Source organism: Lactuca virosa, chromosome 7 (genome assembly GCF_052849685.1).
Source record: "Lactuca virosa cultivar CGN04683 chromosome 7, Lactuca_virosa_CGN04683_v6, whole genome shotgun sequence".
Lineage (NCBI taxonomy): Eukaryota > Viridiplantae > Streptophyta > Magnoliopsida > Asterales > Asteraceae > Lactuca > Lactuca virosa.
The window spans coordinates 160,885,176-160,905,025 of record NC_136432.1 but is presented as its reverse complement, the minus strand read 5'-3'; the positions used below and the strand labels follow the sequence as shown (position 1 = coordinate 160,905,025).

General features: G+C 38.7%; 1 protein-coding gene across 1 annotated transcript; it reads left to right on the top strand.

Annotated features, from left to right (window-relative positions):
- The first annotated feature begins 18,754 nt into the window (after positions 1-18,754).
- On the top strand, positions 18,755-19,448 carry LOC145123739 (Dynein light chain type 1 family protein). Its single transcript, XM_079058945.1, has 2 exons — positions 18,755-19,081; positions 19,171-19,448. Exons 1-2 carry the CDS (start codon positions 18,944-18,946, stop codon positions 19,354-19,356), a joined length of 324 nt encoding a protein of 107 aa, XP_078915071.1. The 5' UTR covers positions 18,755-18,943; the 3' UTR covers positions 19,357-19,448.
- Positions 19,449-19,850: the final 402 nt, after the last annotated feature.

Here is a 19,850-nt window from a genome sequence, read left to right as displayed (position 1 = left end):
TTTTGCTACCGGTGCCGCTCCGGGAATTAAGTCTATCCGAAATTCGACCTGTCTGTGAGGGGGTAGACCGGGTAATTCCTCCGGAAACACTTCGGGATAGTTTTGAACCACCGGGATCTCCTTGAGTTGCTTAGCTTCATGTTCTCTTTCTATCACGTGGGCCATGAATGCGATACAATCCTTTTTCAGGTACTTATGAATCTTTATGCTCGATACAATGTTTAAACTTCTTCCTGGCTTCTCACCGTGTATGATAAGGGTTTCCCCATTAGGGAGAGGTATCCTAATGACTTTCTCGTAACAACCGATGTCCGCTCTATTCTTGGATAACCAATCCATTCCTACTATTACATCAAAACTACCTAGCTCGATAGGAATTAGGTCAATGCTAAAGAGTTTATCAGCTAAATTCAGAGTACAGCCAGGAATTATTTCATTAGCCCTAATTTCATACCCATCAGCAAGTTCAATAGTATAAGTATTCCTCATCTTTCTTGATTTCAAGTCAATTAACGGTCTAAATGCTAAAGAAACGAAACTCCTTTCTGCTCCCGCATCGAATATTACTGATGCAAAATGGTTGTTCAGGAGAAACGTACCTGTTATCACCTCAGGGTTCTGACGAGCTTCTTCTGCACCAATCACAAAGGCTACACCTCTTGTCCGCCCACCTTGATTTCCTTGGAAATTTTGCCTAGCTTGGCCTTGTCCATTGTTACCAGGCCCCTTGTTCAGTTTGGGACAAGCACTACGCAGATGATTAGTACTCCCGCACTCGTAACATGCCCTTTTTCCATCCTTATTCAGCTTACAATACTTCGGGTAATGGCCTGTCTGTTTACAGTTTTGGCACACTGGGCAAGCTCCCTTGTGATGGAAGTTACACTTATTGCACTTCGGGTGTGGTCCCGTGTACTGCTTTCGCTCCTGCACTTCCATGACTTTCTGTTCCTGAGTTTTCACTGGTTCTTGCTCCTGGGCTCTTACCATAAAGTTTCTTGAGACTTTCTACTTCCTCCCCGACTTGTCTCCATACTTCTTCTCTCCCTGATCTGTTGGCTTCCTCTTGCTACTAGAGTTTTCCCTTGCCGACGCTCCCGTCCTTATCACATCATTGGTTAGTCGATTTGCTAGACTTACTGCACTCTGAATAGTAGTTGGATTTGCTGAAGTAACCATTCCCCGAATCTCTGGTGCCAGACCCCAGATGTAACGATCTACCCGTTTCTCCTCAGGAGTAACCATGTGAGGTACCAGTTTTGCTAGTTCATGAAATCGGACTGAGTACTTCTCTATTTGTGTTCCAACCATAGAATGGTTCCAGAACTCAGATTCAAGCTTCTGAATTTCATCCTTGGGACAATACTCCTCTACCAGCAGCTTCTTTAGGTCTTCCCAAGTTAGCTGATATGCCGCTGCACGACCTCGGGTTTGCACTAGAGTATTCCACCAGGTTAATGCCCTATCTTGGAATAGGCAAGATGCATACTCAACTTTGTTGCGCTCGAGGCATTTGCTAATGTGAAGGACCGAATCCATGCTGTCAATCCATTTCAGCAACCCGACTTCACCTTCCTTTCCGTGGAACTCCTTAGGTTTACAGGCCATAAAGGACTTGTAGTTGCATTCTCTTTCATTGTTTCCCCGGTTTCCTCCACAACTTCCTTGGTTAGCATTAAGTCCCGCAGTTACTTGAGTAACAATGTTTGGGATTGCTTCCAAGAGCTGTTGTGCTACAATTTGAGCAACATCGGGTGTTTCGTTCTATGGGCGCCCGCGATTAGGCCTTCTTGACATGGTTCTAAGACACAAGAGAAGAAATACGTATAAATACATAAAATAATGTATAATATTTAGTTCACTACTATTTTGAAAACCGTAAGTGTTGTCAAATTAATGGTTTGCATTAATACTAGGCATATAGATTTTAGAAAGGAAAGAAAAGAAAAATCTTTTTATTCGACCATTGACTAAGAAAATTCTAGGGTTTGACCTCATAGTAAAAGTTTTCAAACATAAAATAAACTTCTCATCACCATTTGAAATAGTCTTAAAACCAAAACAATACATCAATCCCAAAATAAAGTTTTAATGTCTTTCCCCAAAAGATACCCAACATGGGTTTTCATTTCATGACACAATAAAATACTAAAATCAGAACCAAGTACGAATCGCTATCCCAACAAGAAACATCCACACCACAATCAGTAACAGCCCTCCAAACACATAACATGCGGTCATCGCACGACCTGCCACTCGTCTAGCAGCACTAGCAGTGTCAGCAGTCTCCATCGAATGCTGAAACAGGATTTCCATCCTTGTTAACACTTCATCCAAAACTTCCCGATGCTCAGCTATCACAGCAAGACTGTGATGTAGGCCCGCTGCCATCGAATGCATCCTCCGGGACTCCTCCGGGGTCATACCTGACCGCCTGACAGGTATCCCTATAACTCGCTGAGGTGGGGGTGCTCTCGGTCCTGCCATGCTGGGTCCTACCTGACTGGTTCCTGCCGTGCCAAGTCCTGCTGTACTGGTTGCTATCCTTCCCGGGATAGGGACACTCTTCCTTGCTGTCCTCCGAATATGAAGCCCATAAAGTGGTGGCTGTGGCAACACTGATGAAGGCGATGCCTCGCGTCGTTGACTCGGGGCGTTGTCATTGCTGATCTCCACCGAGTTTCATGTATCTTCTGTATCCTCCGATGGGTCTTCTTCTACCGAGGAGGGGGGGTTACATCGAGGGATAACAGTGACGTAGCCGGACTCATCAGCTGAGGCGGTAGCGTGAGAAGATGACGATGTCGACATAGGGGACTGAGACATAGATTCAATGAGATATGAAATAAATGACAATGCATGCCTATAATATGCAATGCTTACACACACCAAAATTAACCTTTTTGAATTTTTGAAATAAAGTTTTCTCAAAAATTTTGTTGAACATATTCCCATTATAATTAGCTCAAGCTTTGTATAAATCTTTCCTTAATTAAACATAGGTGATCAGGCTATGTTTAATTGAGGTCCAACGATACAATTCCCGACCTAATTATATTAGTAATATGTTTGATGTAAAAAAAAGAATTTTTATAAGTTTTGGTTATAGGTTGTGTTTTCTTAAAGGAAAACTGATGTTCTCTATAACTTTAGCTCTGATATCACTTCTGTCACACCCCGCTAAAGCGGAAACGCAAGGTATGACAGCGATAACGGTTTCATTGCAAAAGATAATGATACATCACCATAGCAGTATTTAAAAGTTTACAACCCATAGCTTCAAAAGAAACAAAATACAAGTTTTTCCAAAATAACACTGTTCAAAGAAAACTCCACAAATAACTTCAACACGATGCAGCATGCTCTATGATGATGAATCTTTATATCCACTTACTAATTATTTCCTGAAAAAGCATGTAAAACGAGCGTCAACTATGAAAATAGTTGGTGAGTTCACAAGTTTATAAAACCGAGCTTGAAATAAGGCTTTTCGTAAACACAAGTACATTACTTTAATGATAAACAAAGTTGATTGCTATTAATGAATACAAGTTTATTGCTATAACGAGAAACGAGTTTGTATGTGTATGAGCAAACAATGAGTCTCAACCAAACCTATGACTGAAGCCCTATCGAGATCTATGCTTATCGTTCCATAGATGAATATGGTATCATGCACTCCAGCGATTCGGGCGAGTGAGGAGTTGTCAATTCCTAATAGCGCTATCCATAATGACCATTGGCTCAAAGAGTTAATGGTTAGAGATAAGGGAAGGGCCTTAGTACGATAAGTTCTCATGTTCCGTGTTGCATAGACATACATAGAGAGACATAGCAATAAAATAGCAATCATGTTTGATACAAATCAATTTAAATACAACATTCAAATAATAGTTTTTCGGGACATGCTTTTCCACCCCAAAACATAAAAACTGAAAATAGGGGAGTGTGTGAATACTCACAATATGCAAAATATAGCAACCAAGTTTATACGAGTCAAATAAATACAACGAACATAAATAGTTTAGGACATGCTTTTCCACCCCAAAACGTAAAAACCGAAAATAGGGGAGTGGTGAATACTCACAACGTTTCGAGTAGGTACAAGTGGTACTTCGGAATGCACCAACGTCTTACTACCGGGATCCTACGACATCAAACACACACTAGTGAGTTTCCATGTCGAAATCTAATGCTAATATACTAAATTCTACATATAGTGAAATGCCAATTTATGTTTTAGTATTTGATTTTATATTAATTGGTTACACTTTTTCTGAAATAATGAAATTCTACAAATCGTGCGATTAATTACAACATTGGAATATAAATTTTCCAAATTTTTAAGTCCTTATTACAACATAAATTCACGGAAATAGCATTCAAAGGATAAAAATTCTCAAACTTTTTATTTAACTGTTATTACACAATACTAAGCTGGGAAAATTATAAAAATGGTTTTCCAAGCTGTTTAATTATATTTTATGATTTTTGAGCATTTATTTCAATAAAAATTGAAATAAATAGAAAACAGTTTCCAAAATTACCCAAACTTTTTATTTAACTGTTATTATACATAAATAGGCTGGGAAAAATATAAAAGATATTTTTCAGTGGGTATTTCTATTTTTCCTTGTTTTATTCCTTTAAATAATCTTTAATTGAAGAAATAATAATAAACAGTTAAAATAAATTACCAAAAATTTTTGTAACATCATTTACAGTATAAATAACCTGAGAAAAATATCAAAAGTGGTCTTCATATTATATAATCCGGTTTTGGGTATTTATGTGTATTTAAGTGTAATTAACTTTAGAAATTAAGAGAAAAATAGTTTACAGTGGAGAAAAATCCTTAAAATTTTTATGTAACCTCCTACTGTAAAACATGATGTTCTGGTAAATTTTCATGAATTTTGGATAATCAGAACTATTTTTCCTATTTTTAAACCATTATAATTACCAAAAATTGGGAAAAATAGCAAGGCATGATGAAAAATGTTGAAATTATTTTCCTGAGTCATCCATCACATGTAAGGTATGCGAAAATTGTTAGATAAAATTTTCACACTCTCCAAAGTGGTTTTGTGATTTATTATATCCTAACAAAAAGAAAATTGGAAATCATACCAAACAGCAACAAAAATTGATGAAATTTAGTGAGGGGTCATTATCCATCATAAGGGTCATTCATGAATTTGTTCCGGATTTATTGACCTCTGGAAGTATTTTATGTGATTTATGTCCTTGGTTTCTAGCAATAATTTTAATAAATCAAAGAAATAATAAAAGCTTTTGGTATTTTACAGATTATCACAAGCATGTGAGGGCTTTCAAAAGGAAAAATGTTCGAAATTTATTCAGAAGGGAAATAGGGGTATTGAACCCAAACAAGATAAGAATGTTGCATGCAATGGTGCATGAGATGTAAATGTGGCTGAAGTTCATGAATTTGTGAAGCACATTCTGTGGGGTTTTAAGCCACGAAATTTCAGCCATCATTCACTGGATATGTTAAGTTTCTAAAGTATTTTTCCCCAGATTTATGGTTGGGTTTAAGGCCATTGATCATGCAAGGCAAAAATGGTGATCATAGAAAAAGAGCTGTTTGCGCAACCATTTTGTAAAAATTGCTAAACATCGGATATTTAATATTTTACAGTAAGACCAGTTGGGTTTGAAAGTTAACTCATGGAGCTATCCAATGCAAAAAGAATATCATGATTTGGTTAAGAAATGACCGAGTTATGGTCGTTCAAAGTTGAACAAAGTAATCTGGCAGATTGCATGTTTGCTTTGAGTGCATCCTTAGGACATTTTGACAAGAACATCATGCATGCCTTTGATAAGGTCCGATTTCTAGCACATGCATGGAGTGAATGAGCATCCAAGATGTACTAGAAATGGTTTAAATGCTTTTGACCATGCAAGAACACAAAAGAAATGGAGAAGAAGATGTAATACTTGTTTTTGAAGTCACATGAACATATGTGCATCATTTTCACTCCTTGCATGGGTTTGATCCCGGATTTTCACCATTTCAAACACATGCATTGTGTTATGGTGAGAATCTACAAACCACAAGGGAAAAATAAAGATTTCTAGCCATGGAAAGGCATAGAATCCGAAAAGAAGAGAAAACTAAGAAGAAGAGGTAGTAGAATCATGAAATTATGGGAGAAAATGTTGTTGTTTACCTTGGTTTTGATCTTGAGGGAAGTAAGAACACTTCAAGGTCTTCAAAATCTCGAAATTTGGCAGAGAAATGGGAGAAATTTCGTGAGTTAGAGAGAGAGAGGAAGAGAGTTTGTGTGTTAGGAGGGTGGAGTGTGAGAGAGTGAAGAGAGGAGAGGTAGAGTGTAGGAAATGAGTTAATGATTGAAGTTTTGGGAAGAGAGAGTGCATGGGGAGGGGAGAATGGCTGGCTCTATCATGCATTAGGCCTCCTCTCTCCTAATTTCAAATTTTATAAAATTCCCTCCAATATTTTTTTATAAAAATCTAATTTTTATAAAAGTGATTCTTTAAGCAATTTTTGATTTATTTAAAAATCTTGTTTTTAACTAATTAATTATGATTAATGCATGATAATTTATATTTCTATTTCATTGGTATAATCCATAATTTGATTAATAAAATTTGATATTTGGAAGTTTATAGCCAAATTTTATAAAGTTTTTAAGCTTTAAGATTTATAAATTTGGATTTTGGGCTCTTTAGGGTTTTTGGAATATAGTTTGATATTCACCATCACATTGAAGCATAATTAGAATACTTTAATTTATTTTTAGGGTTTTATACCCTTTTTTCAATTGTAACAAAGTTTGAAGTTTCATTCTAATTATAGCATTGGCATTTCCTATTGTAGTTAAGCAACTTACTAGAATCGTAAGTGTCAAGTATATTAGTCCTAGGTCTTAGATGGATCCTAGTTTATGTAAGATTTTGACCTAATTTATACTACTAGGCCATGTCATGATGTGCATGAATGGTTATTATAAAGATGCATGAGTCCGAGAATGACCTGAATTGATAGTTGTCACATATGACGGCAAGGCTTCGGAGGACAAAGTACTCTTCGCACGAGTACTACGGGGTTTAGAATACGAAAGACAAAACTGAGTTTTAGGTCGGACTGTCGTTACGAATGACGAAGGTTTCGTGAACTTGACGGTCGAGGCGATAGAAACATATGAACTTAGTATGGTGAAGACCACGCCAACTCATGACGAATGATAGAAACGGACTCTTTACTGAACAAAGTTTGGCCGATTTGAAAGAAATGTATGTTATACGATGATGTACTTCCCTAGTGTGCTCGAAAAGGTACTCTTTGTAAATGTTCTAGTGCTTTCTGTTTTCCTCTTGTTGTTAACACTTCTACGTATCGTACCGCGATGTGCGCGTACATACCGCGAAAGTGATTTGTTATGTAGTATAGATACTTAAACTACGATCCTCCTTGGTACCACTACGATCGCCTGGAATATACAAGTTATGAATACTTAAGATGAATTGGACGGTCGACTGAGTAACTCTGCCTCAAATCCACAACCAAACAAGGAACAGGAATTAAGGCGGAATCACTCACTCTAAGTCTGCAAAATCTTAGCTATGCACAACCCTAACGTACATACTAAGCCATCATAGCTTCTCAGAACGGATCTCTTAGTTCTTTTGAATACTGTGACCTACTTCATTATGTGAGTTATTATAATTACTCTTAAGTGTTATCCCCAAGTTTTAATCTTATATAAATATAAATTAATTTTCAAAGCAATTACTATTTCGAAAACGTACCGCTGCTCGATGGCGACTCCGAGGTCGATTCTCCTGCGGTGATCATCAAAATTCTCCCATCCGCTCCTGAGTTCTTTGTTATCGGGCAGTCCTCCTGGTAGTGTCCAGCCTCACCACAGCCATAACAGGCTTGGTTTTCTTCAACTCCGGGGAATTGGGAGATCGGTTGAGTCGGTGCCCTGCAGAAACGGACTGTGTATCCCTTTCTGTGGCAGTTTAGGCACTGCATTTCCCGACATGCTCTAGTGTGGTGATAGTTGCACTTTCCACACTTCGGGAGGGTTCCAGCATATCGACTGGCAGGTGCTGGAGTAGCAGGTGTTGTGGCGGTGTACATAGTACTCGTTTGTTCCTCCTGCGGGGTGTCCTGTGTTGTTCTCTTCTTCTTCCTCTTGTTCCCTGACTTCTGGCTATTGTCCTCTTCCCTCGATGGCTCGGGAATGGGGACTTCCATACCATGGTGGACTCCATGGTCAATGAGTCGCTGAGCCAGGCGTTTAGCACTGTCAAATGTGGCTGGGTTAGAAGACAGTACATCTCCTTGGATCGGGGCAGATAGACCCCAAATGTATCTTTCTATCTTCTTGCTCTCTGGGGTAACCATCCCGGGGCATAGAGTTGCTAGGTGGTTGAACCGGTCAGTGTAGGCCACTATGTCTGAGCCGACCATCGTGAGTTCCCACAGTTCTTGTTCCAGCTTTTGAACTTCGCCCAACGGGCAGTATTCTTCCAGCATCAACTCTTTTAGGTTCTCCCAACCTATTGAGTTAGACACTGATAGGGTCAGTGACTTAACATGGTTGCTCCACCATGTCAAGGCTCTGTCAGAGAAGGTGCAGGCAGCAAACTTCACTTTGCTCCCTTCAGGGCACGAACAGATTTTGAAGACCGAATCTGTTTTCTCGAACCATCGCATAAGAGCGATGACTCCACCATTTCCATCGAAGGAATTGGGTTTGCAGTTCATGAAGTCTTTATACGAACACTCCCTTGGGTGTTCGTGAGTAACTTCGGGGTTGGTTAAGTGGGTACCGCTACCAGATCCGAGGGTACCACTTTCACCGAAGTGAGCTAGAGCAGTTGCCACTGCGGAGGATATCGCTTCTTGAAGAGCAGCAGGATCGAATTGCGACGGTGGAGTTGGAGTTATCGGAGTAGCGCGTCTGTTTGATCTGCGAGGAGGCATCTTTGCTAAAAGAATACAAAGATGAGATGGAATAATTCTAAAGCAATGGACACAAGCCGAAAGCTGAAAAGACAAGGTTATCCTAGTTCTGGGTGTATCGGGTCCTGACTTCCACAGGGTTCTGGAAACAATTCATAAAAGAGTCTATACCTAATAAACTTTATGAATTTGGAATGGCTATCCTCGAATGAATATCTGTTGCCTGAATAACTGTTACCAGCTGCATGTAAGAAAATAATCCTAACATATAATGTGAGCAGTGTCTCCACTCGTTCATTAAGTTAACAAGATTATTATTTATTAGTGTGACGTATAAGACATTATGGGTTACTTCGGTTGATCATTCTTAGAAAGCTCCTCATGAACTTGCTCTCGTTTCCTCCTGACTCTTCTGTTGTCTACTATGAGGAAATGGTTACATCTACCTGGGCTTGTCGTGCGAGAATGGAAGTGACTAAAGAATCTATGAGATTAAGTGAAATATTATGGGGTGGTCCTTACAGAGTCCTCCTCTAATTGCACAATGTATACAAGTTGTATATAACTTAAGACTAAATAGACCTTCGAATAAGTGATCCTACTCCAAAACCACAACCAAACAAGGAACAGGTAGTGAAGCGTAGATCACAAATTCTAAGTCTATAAATTCTCAATTATATATAACCTTGGAAGTATACATTGTAAAATTATAGACCTATCCGTAAGGGTCTTTTAAGTTATTACATAAGTTATTTATATGGTGCCTAAAATACTCTTATAGTATTTTAATGTAATCTACTTGGTATGTTTTAAACTTGTTATCGCGTTATAGTATCATAGAATACTCCTATAGTATTCTAACTCTTTGTACTTGATCTACTATTCTCTTGACTTAGTATTAGGTAAGTTTTAAGACCGTTGCAACACCACATCACTCCCAAACACATGTCGGTCACATCTCGAATGAATATAGTTGATCAGGCTATATTGATCCTAGCTATGATTACATAACTGTCCAGGTTTGACCATAGTGTTCAACCTTTAACTTCTTTTGTTCTGTTCTTCTTGTGATACTTGTTCTAGTATGTATATATGTATAAGCAAGTATGTATACTTTTATAAGGTATCATTATATATTTAAAATATATTCTTTTCCAGAGCACTTCGGCCCATTGTATTTATAGTTGTATATCTTTTATCGGTTGATATACTTAGTTCACTATAAACAATGCTCTGATACCAATCTGTCACACCCCAAAACCGGAACGGCGGAAACGTTCCGGGGCGGAGGACGTCATGTTTAGTATCACAAGACATGCATCATAGTAAGCAAAGTAATAAACAACCATTTCATTAGAAAGAAAGTGTTTACAAAGTATGTGATTCACATAATATAGAATACATAGCAAATAACAAAAAGACATGAAGCTATACTGCTCCATCTTCTGAATCCCAGTGCGCGAACCAGTCTACTGGTCTCCTGAGAATACAAGTTATTTTGAAAGCGTAGATCAACATTTAAGCTGGTGAGTTCATAAGATTTTAGTGATGTAGTAAGTAGTAAGAAAGTTTGTAGAAAGTTGTAGTAAGTTGTAGTAAGTCCTCGTTTAGAAAAGTTTGCCTGTTCCTCCAGAAAATCCTATATTTCCTGCTTTGATGAAAGATAAGTAAAAATGACTCTACAGTCCTTTCTATGAGTATTAAATGGATACAAGTTATATAAAAACCCAGAGTAAACAAACATTCGGTTGTGTGTATCTGCCCTAAGCCCACAACCAAACAAGGAACAGGAAATGAGGCGGAAGACACACATCTCATTGTTTGTTAGATCATCGTTGTATATAACCCCTGCGTATTCACTCGGTACTCACGAAGTTAACTGTAATAGTTCCTTTATATATGATGAAAAGATCCTTTAAGAAAACCCTTATTTCTTATAATAAAATGATAACCACAGTAGTTCCTTCTATAATCACTTAGTTTATACTAGTTATATATAATCTAATATTGAACAGATAGTTAATTGTGTGAATCTTCCCTAAACCCACAACCAAACAAGGAACAGGGAATGAGGCGGGAAGGCACACATCCAACTACCTATCGGATACTAATTATATATAACCCTGGTGTATAAACTAAGGTATTATATAATTAACCACCTAAGGTCCTTTAAGTTTTACTGGTTTAATAAAATGGATTAAACCCTTTACTGGTTAAGTTTCTAGTTTTGTATTCCAAAAGTTCTTCATTTGAAAAGTATGTTTTGTACTAGAAAACGGTGCATTGAATTAGTGTCCTATGACCTGACCCATACATGGTACCCCTTATGATTACTTGGTGTATACGGAACATATATATAGCTAAGCTCGGATAGATAGTAGGCTGGGTGTATCTGCTCTAAGCCCACAACCAAACAAGGAACAGGAAATGAAGCGGAAAGCACACATCCTACTACCTGTCGGACCCGATTAATATATATCCCTGAATGCATACACTAAGGAATCATAAAGTTAGCATTATAGATCCCTTTCTACTGAATGTAGTAGACTCGACTGTTCCGTGTGTCGTTTGTAAAATGTAAGTTTTCCCTAGTTTATAACTATCTTGACTCGAAAATAGTTTGCATTAACTTTCAAGTGAAACTGTCACAAAATGAAAGTAATGGGAAACTATAAGTACACAGTTGTCTTTTGAATTGACATCCTGTAGTACTAATTACCTAAAAACATGTTTGTTTTAGTAAGCTCATAATGTGAAGGCTAGTACCCATACTATACGCTCTCCCTGTCAAGAGATTCTGGGAACCAAACGCGACTGCAGCAAACAATTGCTAGCCGTGTAATTTACATTAAAGTTATATGATCATGTATACCCAATTTAACTATCACCTTTTGTTAAGAACAATGAGTTAGTGATTCATTGGTATAATTAGATCTTGTAGTTGTTCTATGCTATAGCATCTTAGTATGTTCGTTATGTTTTACTGTCTTAGTATGTTCTCTTTGAAGTATTGTATCTACCTCCCTGTTTCTCTTTATGTTATCGTGTATTGTATCTACCTCCCTGTTTCTCTTTATAGTATGTTCTAGCATCTAGTATGAACTGAACCTCTAAACTATACCCCTTATAGTTTACTAGTATTTTACTTGAACTGTTATTGAAAAGACTCATTTTACTACTAAGTTATGCTTGTACTTTAAAAACGGAGTTTGGTTAAACTATAAAGTAACATAACTTTTAAAAGAGTTTTTGAAATGTTTTGACTACTTATTAATGACATAAGCAATCTTTTGGAAAATGTTTATAAAAAACAATTACACAATTATCATTGTGTTCAACTTGTATCCCCCCCCCCCTTAAAAGCATTTAAAACAGTTTAAAAGATTGATTACGGGGTATGAACTCACCTTATGTCGGTGATTCAAACTAATATGCGCGTAAGGATGAGAAGTTCCACGAATGAAGTCCATGCTTGGGGTCAAAGGCTACTTTACCCCCATAAGTCCATGCTTGGGGTCAAAGGCTACTTTACCCCCATCTTAGCTTGATTCAAGCTCAAGGCCCAATCTAAGGCCCAAAAGTCAAACTATGAATCAAAACCCAACATATGGCCCAATTTTTCACATTGGGCCCAAACCTTTACATGGTCTTACCCTAAGGCCCAACCATTTATTCAAGTCCAAACATGTGGCATTCCAATGGTCCAATATCTCATAATAATCAAGGCCCGGTGATGGCCCATCTATGGCCCAATTTTCCAAATTTGCCCTAAACCCTTCATATGGGCTTTACCCAAAAGCCCATCCAAATATTCTAGTCCATATGCTTGTTCTTGGATGGCCCATCAATAGCCCAATCACTAAAGCCCAATAGAAAGGCCCAACTTAAGACCCAAGAAAGATTAGGGTTTTCACATGAAATGACGATTAGGGTTAAGTGTTTCTCACTTAATCTATTAAGGACTTAATCCATTAACTCCATCACTCTACTAGATAAATCATACCGTGTGATCAGTGAAATTCACAATTCAATTCCAATGGCCCAAAATGCGGGTCCCGATAAGTCCAAATTAAAATCTCCAAGATTAGGGTTTTCTAAACCCTAATTAGGTTTTCCAACCCAAAACACACCAATTAGGCCCAAAAGCTAAGTCTTTAGATCAATTAGGGTTTTATTAGGTCAACTAGGGTTTCATAAGTCGGGCACCACCCACTACCACCTCGGGTAGTGGTGGTCAACAGGGCCTCACGGCGGCGGCCACCACCTCACGATGGTGGTTATGGTTCTAGTCCAATTATGTATAAACATCCAAAAAGCAGTCTAAACACAAGCAAAAGCACACCGCCACCCAACACGGCGGCTAGTGGCGGCAGCCACTACCTCGCGGTGGTGGTTATGAGTTTTCTTTGATTATTCTGTCACCTATTACAAACATACAACACAAAATCCCAAATAAACACACACACACACACTAAGATAAACACACACACACACAGCCACCCTTGTGGTGGCCGACGGTGATACAAGGCGGCAGTCACCACCTTACGGTGGTGGTGATGGCTTTTCCCGAGAATTCTGGCTAAACAAAGCACCCAAACAACACTTCACTGAAATAAACACCATTTGACACATACACGTCCACCTCTCACGGTGGCTGGTGGCGGTAGAAGAGAATTCACGGCGACAGCCACCATGGTTGGCTGCCATGGTGGTCTTCTTGAGTCTTCCGACCACCTAAACAAACTCACACCGTGACATGGATTGCAACTAACACCCACACGTCGGAAGTCATACACTAACGAAGCTGCAGCCTCACCGTCGGAAGAAGGTGACAATCGGAGAACCCACAAATGTGAACAACGAGAAATGGCGGCGGTGGTCCGGTGACAACACAACAACAGAAGAACGGGGAAGGAAGGGAGGTCGCGACCCCGACTGGCGAACGGCGGCAGCGGCAAATCGAGTTCTTCAAATCGCCCACTGCCCCGACGTCCAAGGGCAGCCTTCGTCTTCAATGGAATGAACGCAGCGGTGGTTCTCAACTTCGACGTCGGCGGTGCAGCAGCGGTATCCGGGGATCACGGTGGCAATACGACGGCTGGAGGAGTGGAGGGATAAAGGTGGCGGCTGGTGTGTTGCGGCTAGGGTTAGGGTTTGCAATCTTTAAATATGGAGGCTGCACATGAGGGTGACGGGTTCACCAATACTCCTTCAAACTTCTATCCATTTTACCAATATCAGCCCTCCCCACCAGATCTTTTCCAATTTAAACCCAAAACTTACCCTTTTAGCCCCTGCCTCTATAAAATCTTTTCAACTTTAATCCAATATTTACCATTCAGCCCCTGTCTTCAAGATCTTTTTCAATTTAAACCCATAATTTACTAAACAACCCTCAACCCTCAAAATTCTTTTCAAATTAATCTGGAATTTACATTTTAACCTGAACTTCTAAAATTATGATAGTTAACTCCCCAAAACCAACAACTTGCTAATTTATTATTGATTTTAGGGCTACTTTTCATTTATTAATTTGTCTATTTATTTATTTAATAAACAGGGTGTTACAACTCTCCCTCACTTAAATTAGATTTCGTCCTCGAAATCATTCTTTACCATTCCTGTCATGCCAAACCACTCAAGTGACATGGCCACAATCCCGGGCACACCCTAGCCTTCCCAGGGTAACCGTGACCAACCTTCGCAAGGCCCTAAAATTCGAAATGAACGGATTCCTTGCAACTATCACATTTACTTAACATGAAATCTGCAGTCTCGAGATGGTCCGACTCCCTACCAAACCACCCATGCTGAGTTCCTCGACTGACCAACCAAATGTATACTTTCTGCCCTGATTATCTCGATGCTACCATTAGAAACAAAATCACTGACCATAGTCAACAATAAAGCACTTATTCTTGACAGAAGGCTCAAATAATCCTTCGAGTAGAAGATCCATCCCTGCAACGGTTACACTCAAACGAGAGCTGCGCAACAGGTTCAAATCGACTACTCTGAGATTATTTAATCACACTGTGAGTGACTTGTCACTTCCCCATCAATCAGTTATTCCGTCCGTACTTGCAACCTAAAACACAAATACTAATACTGCCCAAACACTGAAACTGCCCGAAATAGCATGCTATGAGATGGCTGCTTTCCAAAATCTACCGAGACCTTCCTTGTCTCAATTCATTCGTCAGTCATCTGAAATACCGGGTTCCGGCCCGGTTGCGGAGCCAAAGGACTCTCATATAGTCGCCTCACACAACTTCCGAACGAAATCCTTCTCTGTCAATAGTTGCCACTAGTTATCATGCCACTGTGCCTCTAGCGACCTCCTGATCCAAGCGATCGGGTCCATGCGTCGAATCTGACGTTACCAAATCCAAGGCTAAAAGTGATTGCTACCTGACCAATGGTAGCCTTATATCACAAACAACATTATACGGTCCATTGCTTCCCTGGTCCCATAACTGTAGTGGCGTTCCTACGGTCGTACCGCTGGCTCAACTAGATCTAACTCATATGGGTAATTCCGTAGTCCAATCCGTGGATTTCCATATCCTCACTGCTGCACCCGAACTGGTGGGTAATACTGTTCCTTTCGCGGTCTAATAACACTCTCATGCTATCTACCAACCTAGTGAATGCTACGACTACACCCGCAGTCTTACAACACTCTAGCACTATCTGCCAACCTCGTGAATGCTACGGTGACACCTGCAGACTTACAACACTCTAGCACTATCTGCCAACCTCGTGAATGCTACGGCTACACCCGCAGACTTACAACACTCTAGCACTATCTGCCAACGTCATGAATGCTATGGCTATACCTGCAGACTTACAACATTATAGCACTATCTGCCAACCTCGTGAATGCTACGGCTACACCCGTAGACATACAACACTCTAGCACTATCTATCAACCTTGGTCTTACCACCAATCCAAGTATACCCATCCTGGGTCGAACACACACTCGACCGAACACTTATCTAAACTTGAGTCCTAACTGGACCTCTAACCTGGTTCCCGAAACCTGTTGTCTGATGCCAAGGAAAGCGTGAACCAAATGTTGGAATGTTCTCCAAACTCCCAACTTACCCCACCCTCAACCTTGACGTCCACTCGACCGCCTTTCCCCTGACGGGGATGCGAAACTCATCCTAGTTTCACACCAAATTTTGCTCCTGAATACTTGATCGATTTCCCCCACTTAGATTCAACTAAGTCTTCACGGTACGTGAGAATCGTAGGATTCCCAATCCTTCTTGCTTTCTAGTAATCCATTGATGACAACCGGAGGCCTTAATCTTCACCCCGGCTGACGAATCCTTGTTCCCACTTCCAATCTCGCAGCACCACTGAACTCTAACCGAACACAACCCATACGAAATTACAATTCTCTTGAACATTCAATGACCAACCACTTATAGAGATGCACAAACCCAGGATCCGATCCGATTCGGTCAACAATCCGATCCGGTCAAATCCGATCCGGTCAACAATCCGATCCGAATCCGGTCAAAATCCGATCCGAATCTGGTCAAGAATCCGAATCCGATTTGAAATTGGTTTGATCGGATTTTTTTAGTTTTTACCAGATTTTTCGACGGTTTAAGAACCGGTTTTTATAGAATCCGGTTTGTGATCTGGGGGTAAATGCGATTTCGAGTCCCTCTCTTCAAGATCTTTTTCAATTTAAACCCATAATTTACTAAACATCCCTCAACCCTCAAAATTCTTTACAAATTAATCCGGAATTTACATCTTAACCCCAAACTATTAAAATTATGACAGTTAACTCCTCGAAACCAACACTTTGCTAATTTATTATTGATTTTAGGGCTACTTTTCATTTATTAATTTGTCTATTTATTTATTTAATAAACATGGTGTTACAAAGTTAACATAATTCATCCTTCGTCTTATAATGGCATTTCCAATTTCTTATCGCAATCTGACCAATTTTACAACTTCAATGTGAGATTTCTAAACTAAATAACCAAATTTGGTTTTGTTCTTTTATGCTTCTAGTCTCTTATTACCAATAAGATCTCATGAGTATTAAAGTTTTAATCACCAATTCAAGAAACCATCTAACAATCTTTATTCAAAAGATTTAAGCTAAGGTTTAGAAATTACATTCAAACTTTGGCTTCCACAACTGAAATCAAAGAGGTAGATAGATGTTTTATTGTAAGAGCTGGTAGATGAATAGTGAAAACCTTGAACTGTAGCATCTTTGTTTCCATTGCCAACACCACCTTTTGCAGAAGATTCATGAACTCGTGATGATGAGGACACTCCTAAAATTATGACATCTTTTCGTAAACCTTAAAACAAAAACTAATATAATATTTTAAAGCAATATAATAATATTAAAATAAGAAATTAGTTGAGTAAAGTTAGAAAAAATGTACCACGAGATTTTGATTGTCTCTTTTGGCTAATGAGTCATTTGTCAAAGAGAGTTAAGTAAAATCGTAGAATCCAAGACAAAAATATGTTAAAACTACAACTTAAGAGGATGGAAATTATGATGGATTGTAAACTATTTTGGCAATAATTATATGATTCATACCAAAGTTAATTGATAAAACATATGACAAATGGAAGAGAAATCAAAGACATAAGTTGATTACCTGAAAGTCAACATCAACAAAGTTCTTCCACATCATCCGTTAGAAAGCAAAATCAAAGTAACTCAATTAACAAAAACATCTGACAAATGGAAGACAAATGAAACACATAAGTTGATTACCTGAAACTCAACATCAACAAAGTACTTTTCGAGTGCCCTCATCATTCGTTCAATTGGAGAAAGCAAAATGAAAAAAAAATAAGAAAAACCAAACAACAATTGACAACATAAATCCAAAAATAGTGTTTGTATAGAAGTGGTATTAACAGAAACAGGAGCCTCGGTGGTGTTGCTGGTACATACGTAGTTGATAAAATATGGATGTACGAAAGAGGGGGTCGGGGAGTAACTTGTCAGAATATGTCTTGAAGGAGTTGTCTGCTTCAGTTTGTAAAGATTTGTGTGAAGCTAAAACAGTAGTGTGATAATTGGAGATGCAAGGAAGAGGTGAGACGCAAATTCTAAGAATACATGAGCAAAAAGGAACCACCTTGTGGTGCTACGTTCTACTTTGAACACACAAAGCAACAATTGAAGCACAACCATTGACATGAGGACAGAGAGGATTGGGGAATTAGGGTTTAAGAGAAGAAAATATAGGAGAAAGATGGGGCGACGATTAATGTTTTTGGTTAGATTTATTGAGAATCTGATATCTCGTAAATAAATAGAATGATTTGCTTCAATTGATATCATAATTACTAAATTTAATGATTCCATAATTAAATGTAATTGTGTTCGAATTGTGAAGGCTATTTTAGAAAGTATGGAGAGGTTACGGAGTCGAGTAATTATTGTCAAAATAAACAGTGTTTGAATATTATTTGTGAAAGATAATTACAGCAATTTGACCTAAAAATGGAAAGCATATGATTGAAATACAAGAGTCTGCTTCGTTGATATATTTAAGTTATCTTTTAATAATATTTAAAGATTAATGGTCAGACGATAGATAGTTTGTATCCCACTTTTTTGGAGGTGATTTTTTTCCCTCATTTACATTAATTAAGCATCAAACGCATTCCTACGTACGTAACAACAAATTATGCATCTAGTAGCCTCTTGAGTCTTGACCCAGTCATTGGTCCAGCACATATATTGTCTTTCACTTGCTGTACGTGTTTTGTGCCACTCCATTTAGTAGTGGCAAAGCTTTATCCAACCCAAATTTTCTTCTCAACAGGTCGCAACCGCCTTAGCCACATAAACTCGACATCCATTTATACACAAACGTGACTATATATTCTTCATTATCCTTCATCATCTTCCACCACTTTTGCAATATATTTCGATCATCATCCCTTATTTCAGATTTTAAAAACCTGCAACCATGTTAGAAGGAAAAGCTGTGATCGGGGAGACTGATATGCTTCAAACCATGCAAGAAGATGCACTTCAACTCGCAGCTAAAGCACTCGACTTCTTTGATGTAACCGAAGCCACTGATATAGCCCGAGTGATTAAACAGGTAAGGGCCGGATCAGTTTAGTTGTTTTAAAGGGTGTTGAAAATCGATCATGGAATCTTGATCGAATGGTACTTGAATGTTTAATGCAGGAATTTGATGCGATGTATGGAGGTGGTTGGCAGTGTATCGTAGGGACTGATTTTGGGTCGTTTGTGACTCATTGTTATGGTTCTTTCATTCATTTTTCTATTGGGAGTCTTTCTATTTTGCTGTTTAGAGGATCAGCAGCACCAGAGATCGATAACTTTTCGACATTGGAGAGTGTAAAAGCATGATCATTTTTTCTCCTTTTTTTTTACTGCGTTGTCGTGTTCTTTTCTTGTAACGAATTCGTTTTCAAAGTAGAAATCAAGAATGAAAGAGAACAGATCGCGCGTGTTTGTTCATTGTTAGGAAGGAGTGCATGGAAATTTGGCATATGGCGTATGGCACCCGAATGGATCTTAACCCGACCCGTCACTCCAAACAACTTAAGATATATGTGTTTTAGGGTTACTTCTAGGAATCAAACAAAAAACGAGACAACTTGCCCTTCATGAACCACACGTCAATCTATCCACATATGTACTATATATCTGGTCCCATCGTGGCTATATATATGTCACATTTTAGTTTGTTTACAAGTATTTAACCGAGGAGGCCAAAATCAAAAGTTAAAAACAAATAGTATGTCTTATGCTGGTTACAAAATTCTAATAGATTCATTTAAATCCCCTCTAATAAATAAAGTTTTTTTTTTTTTTCCACTTGTCCAAATTATCCTCAAAGT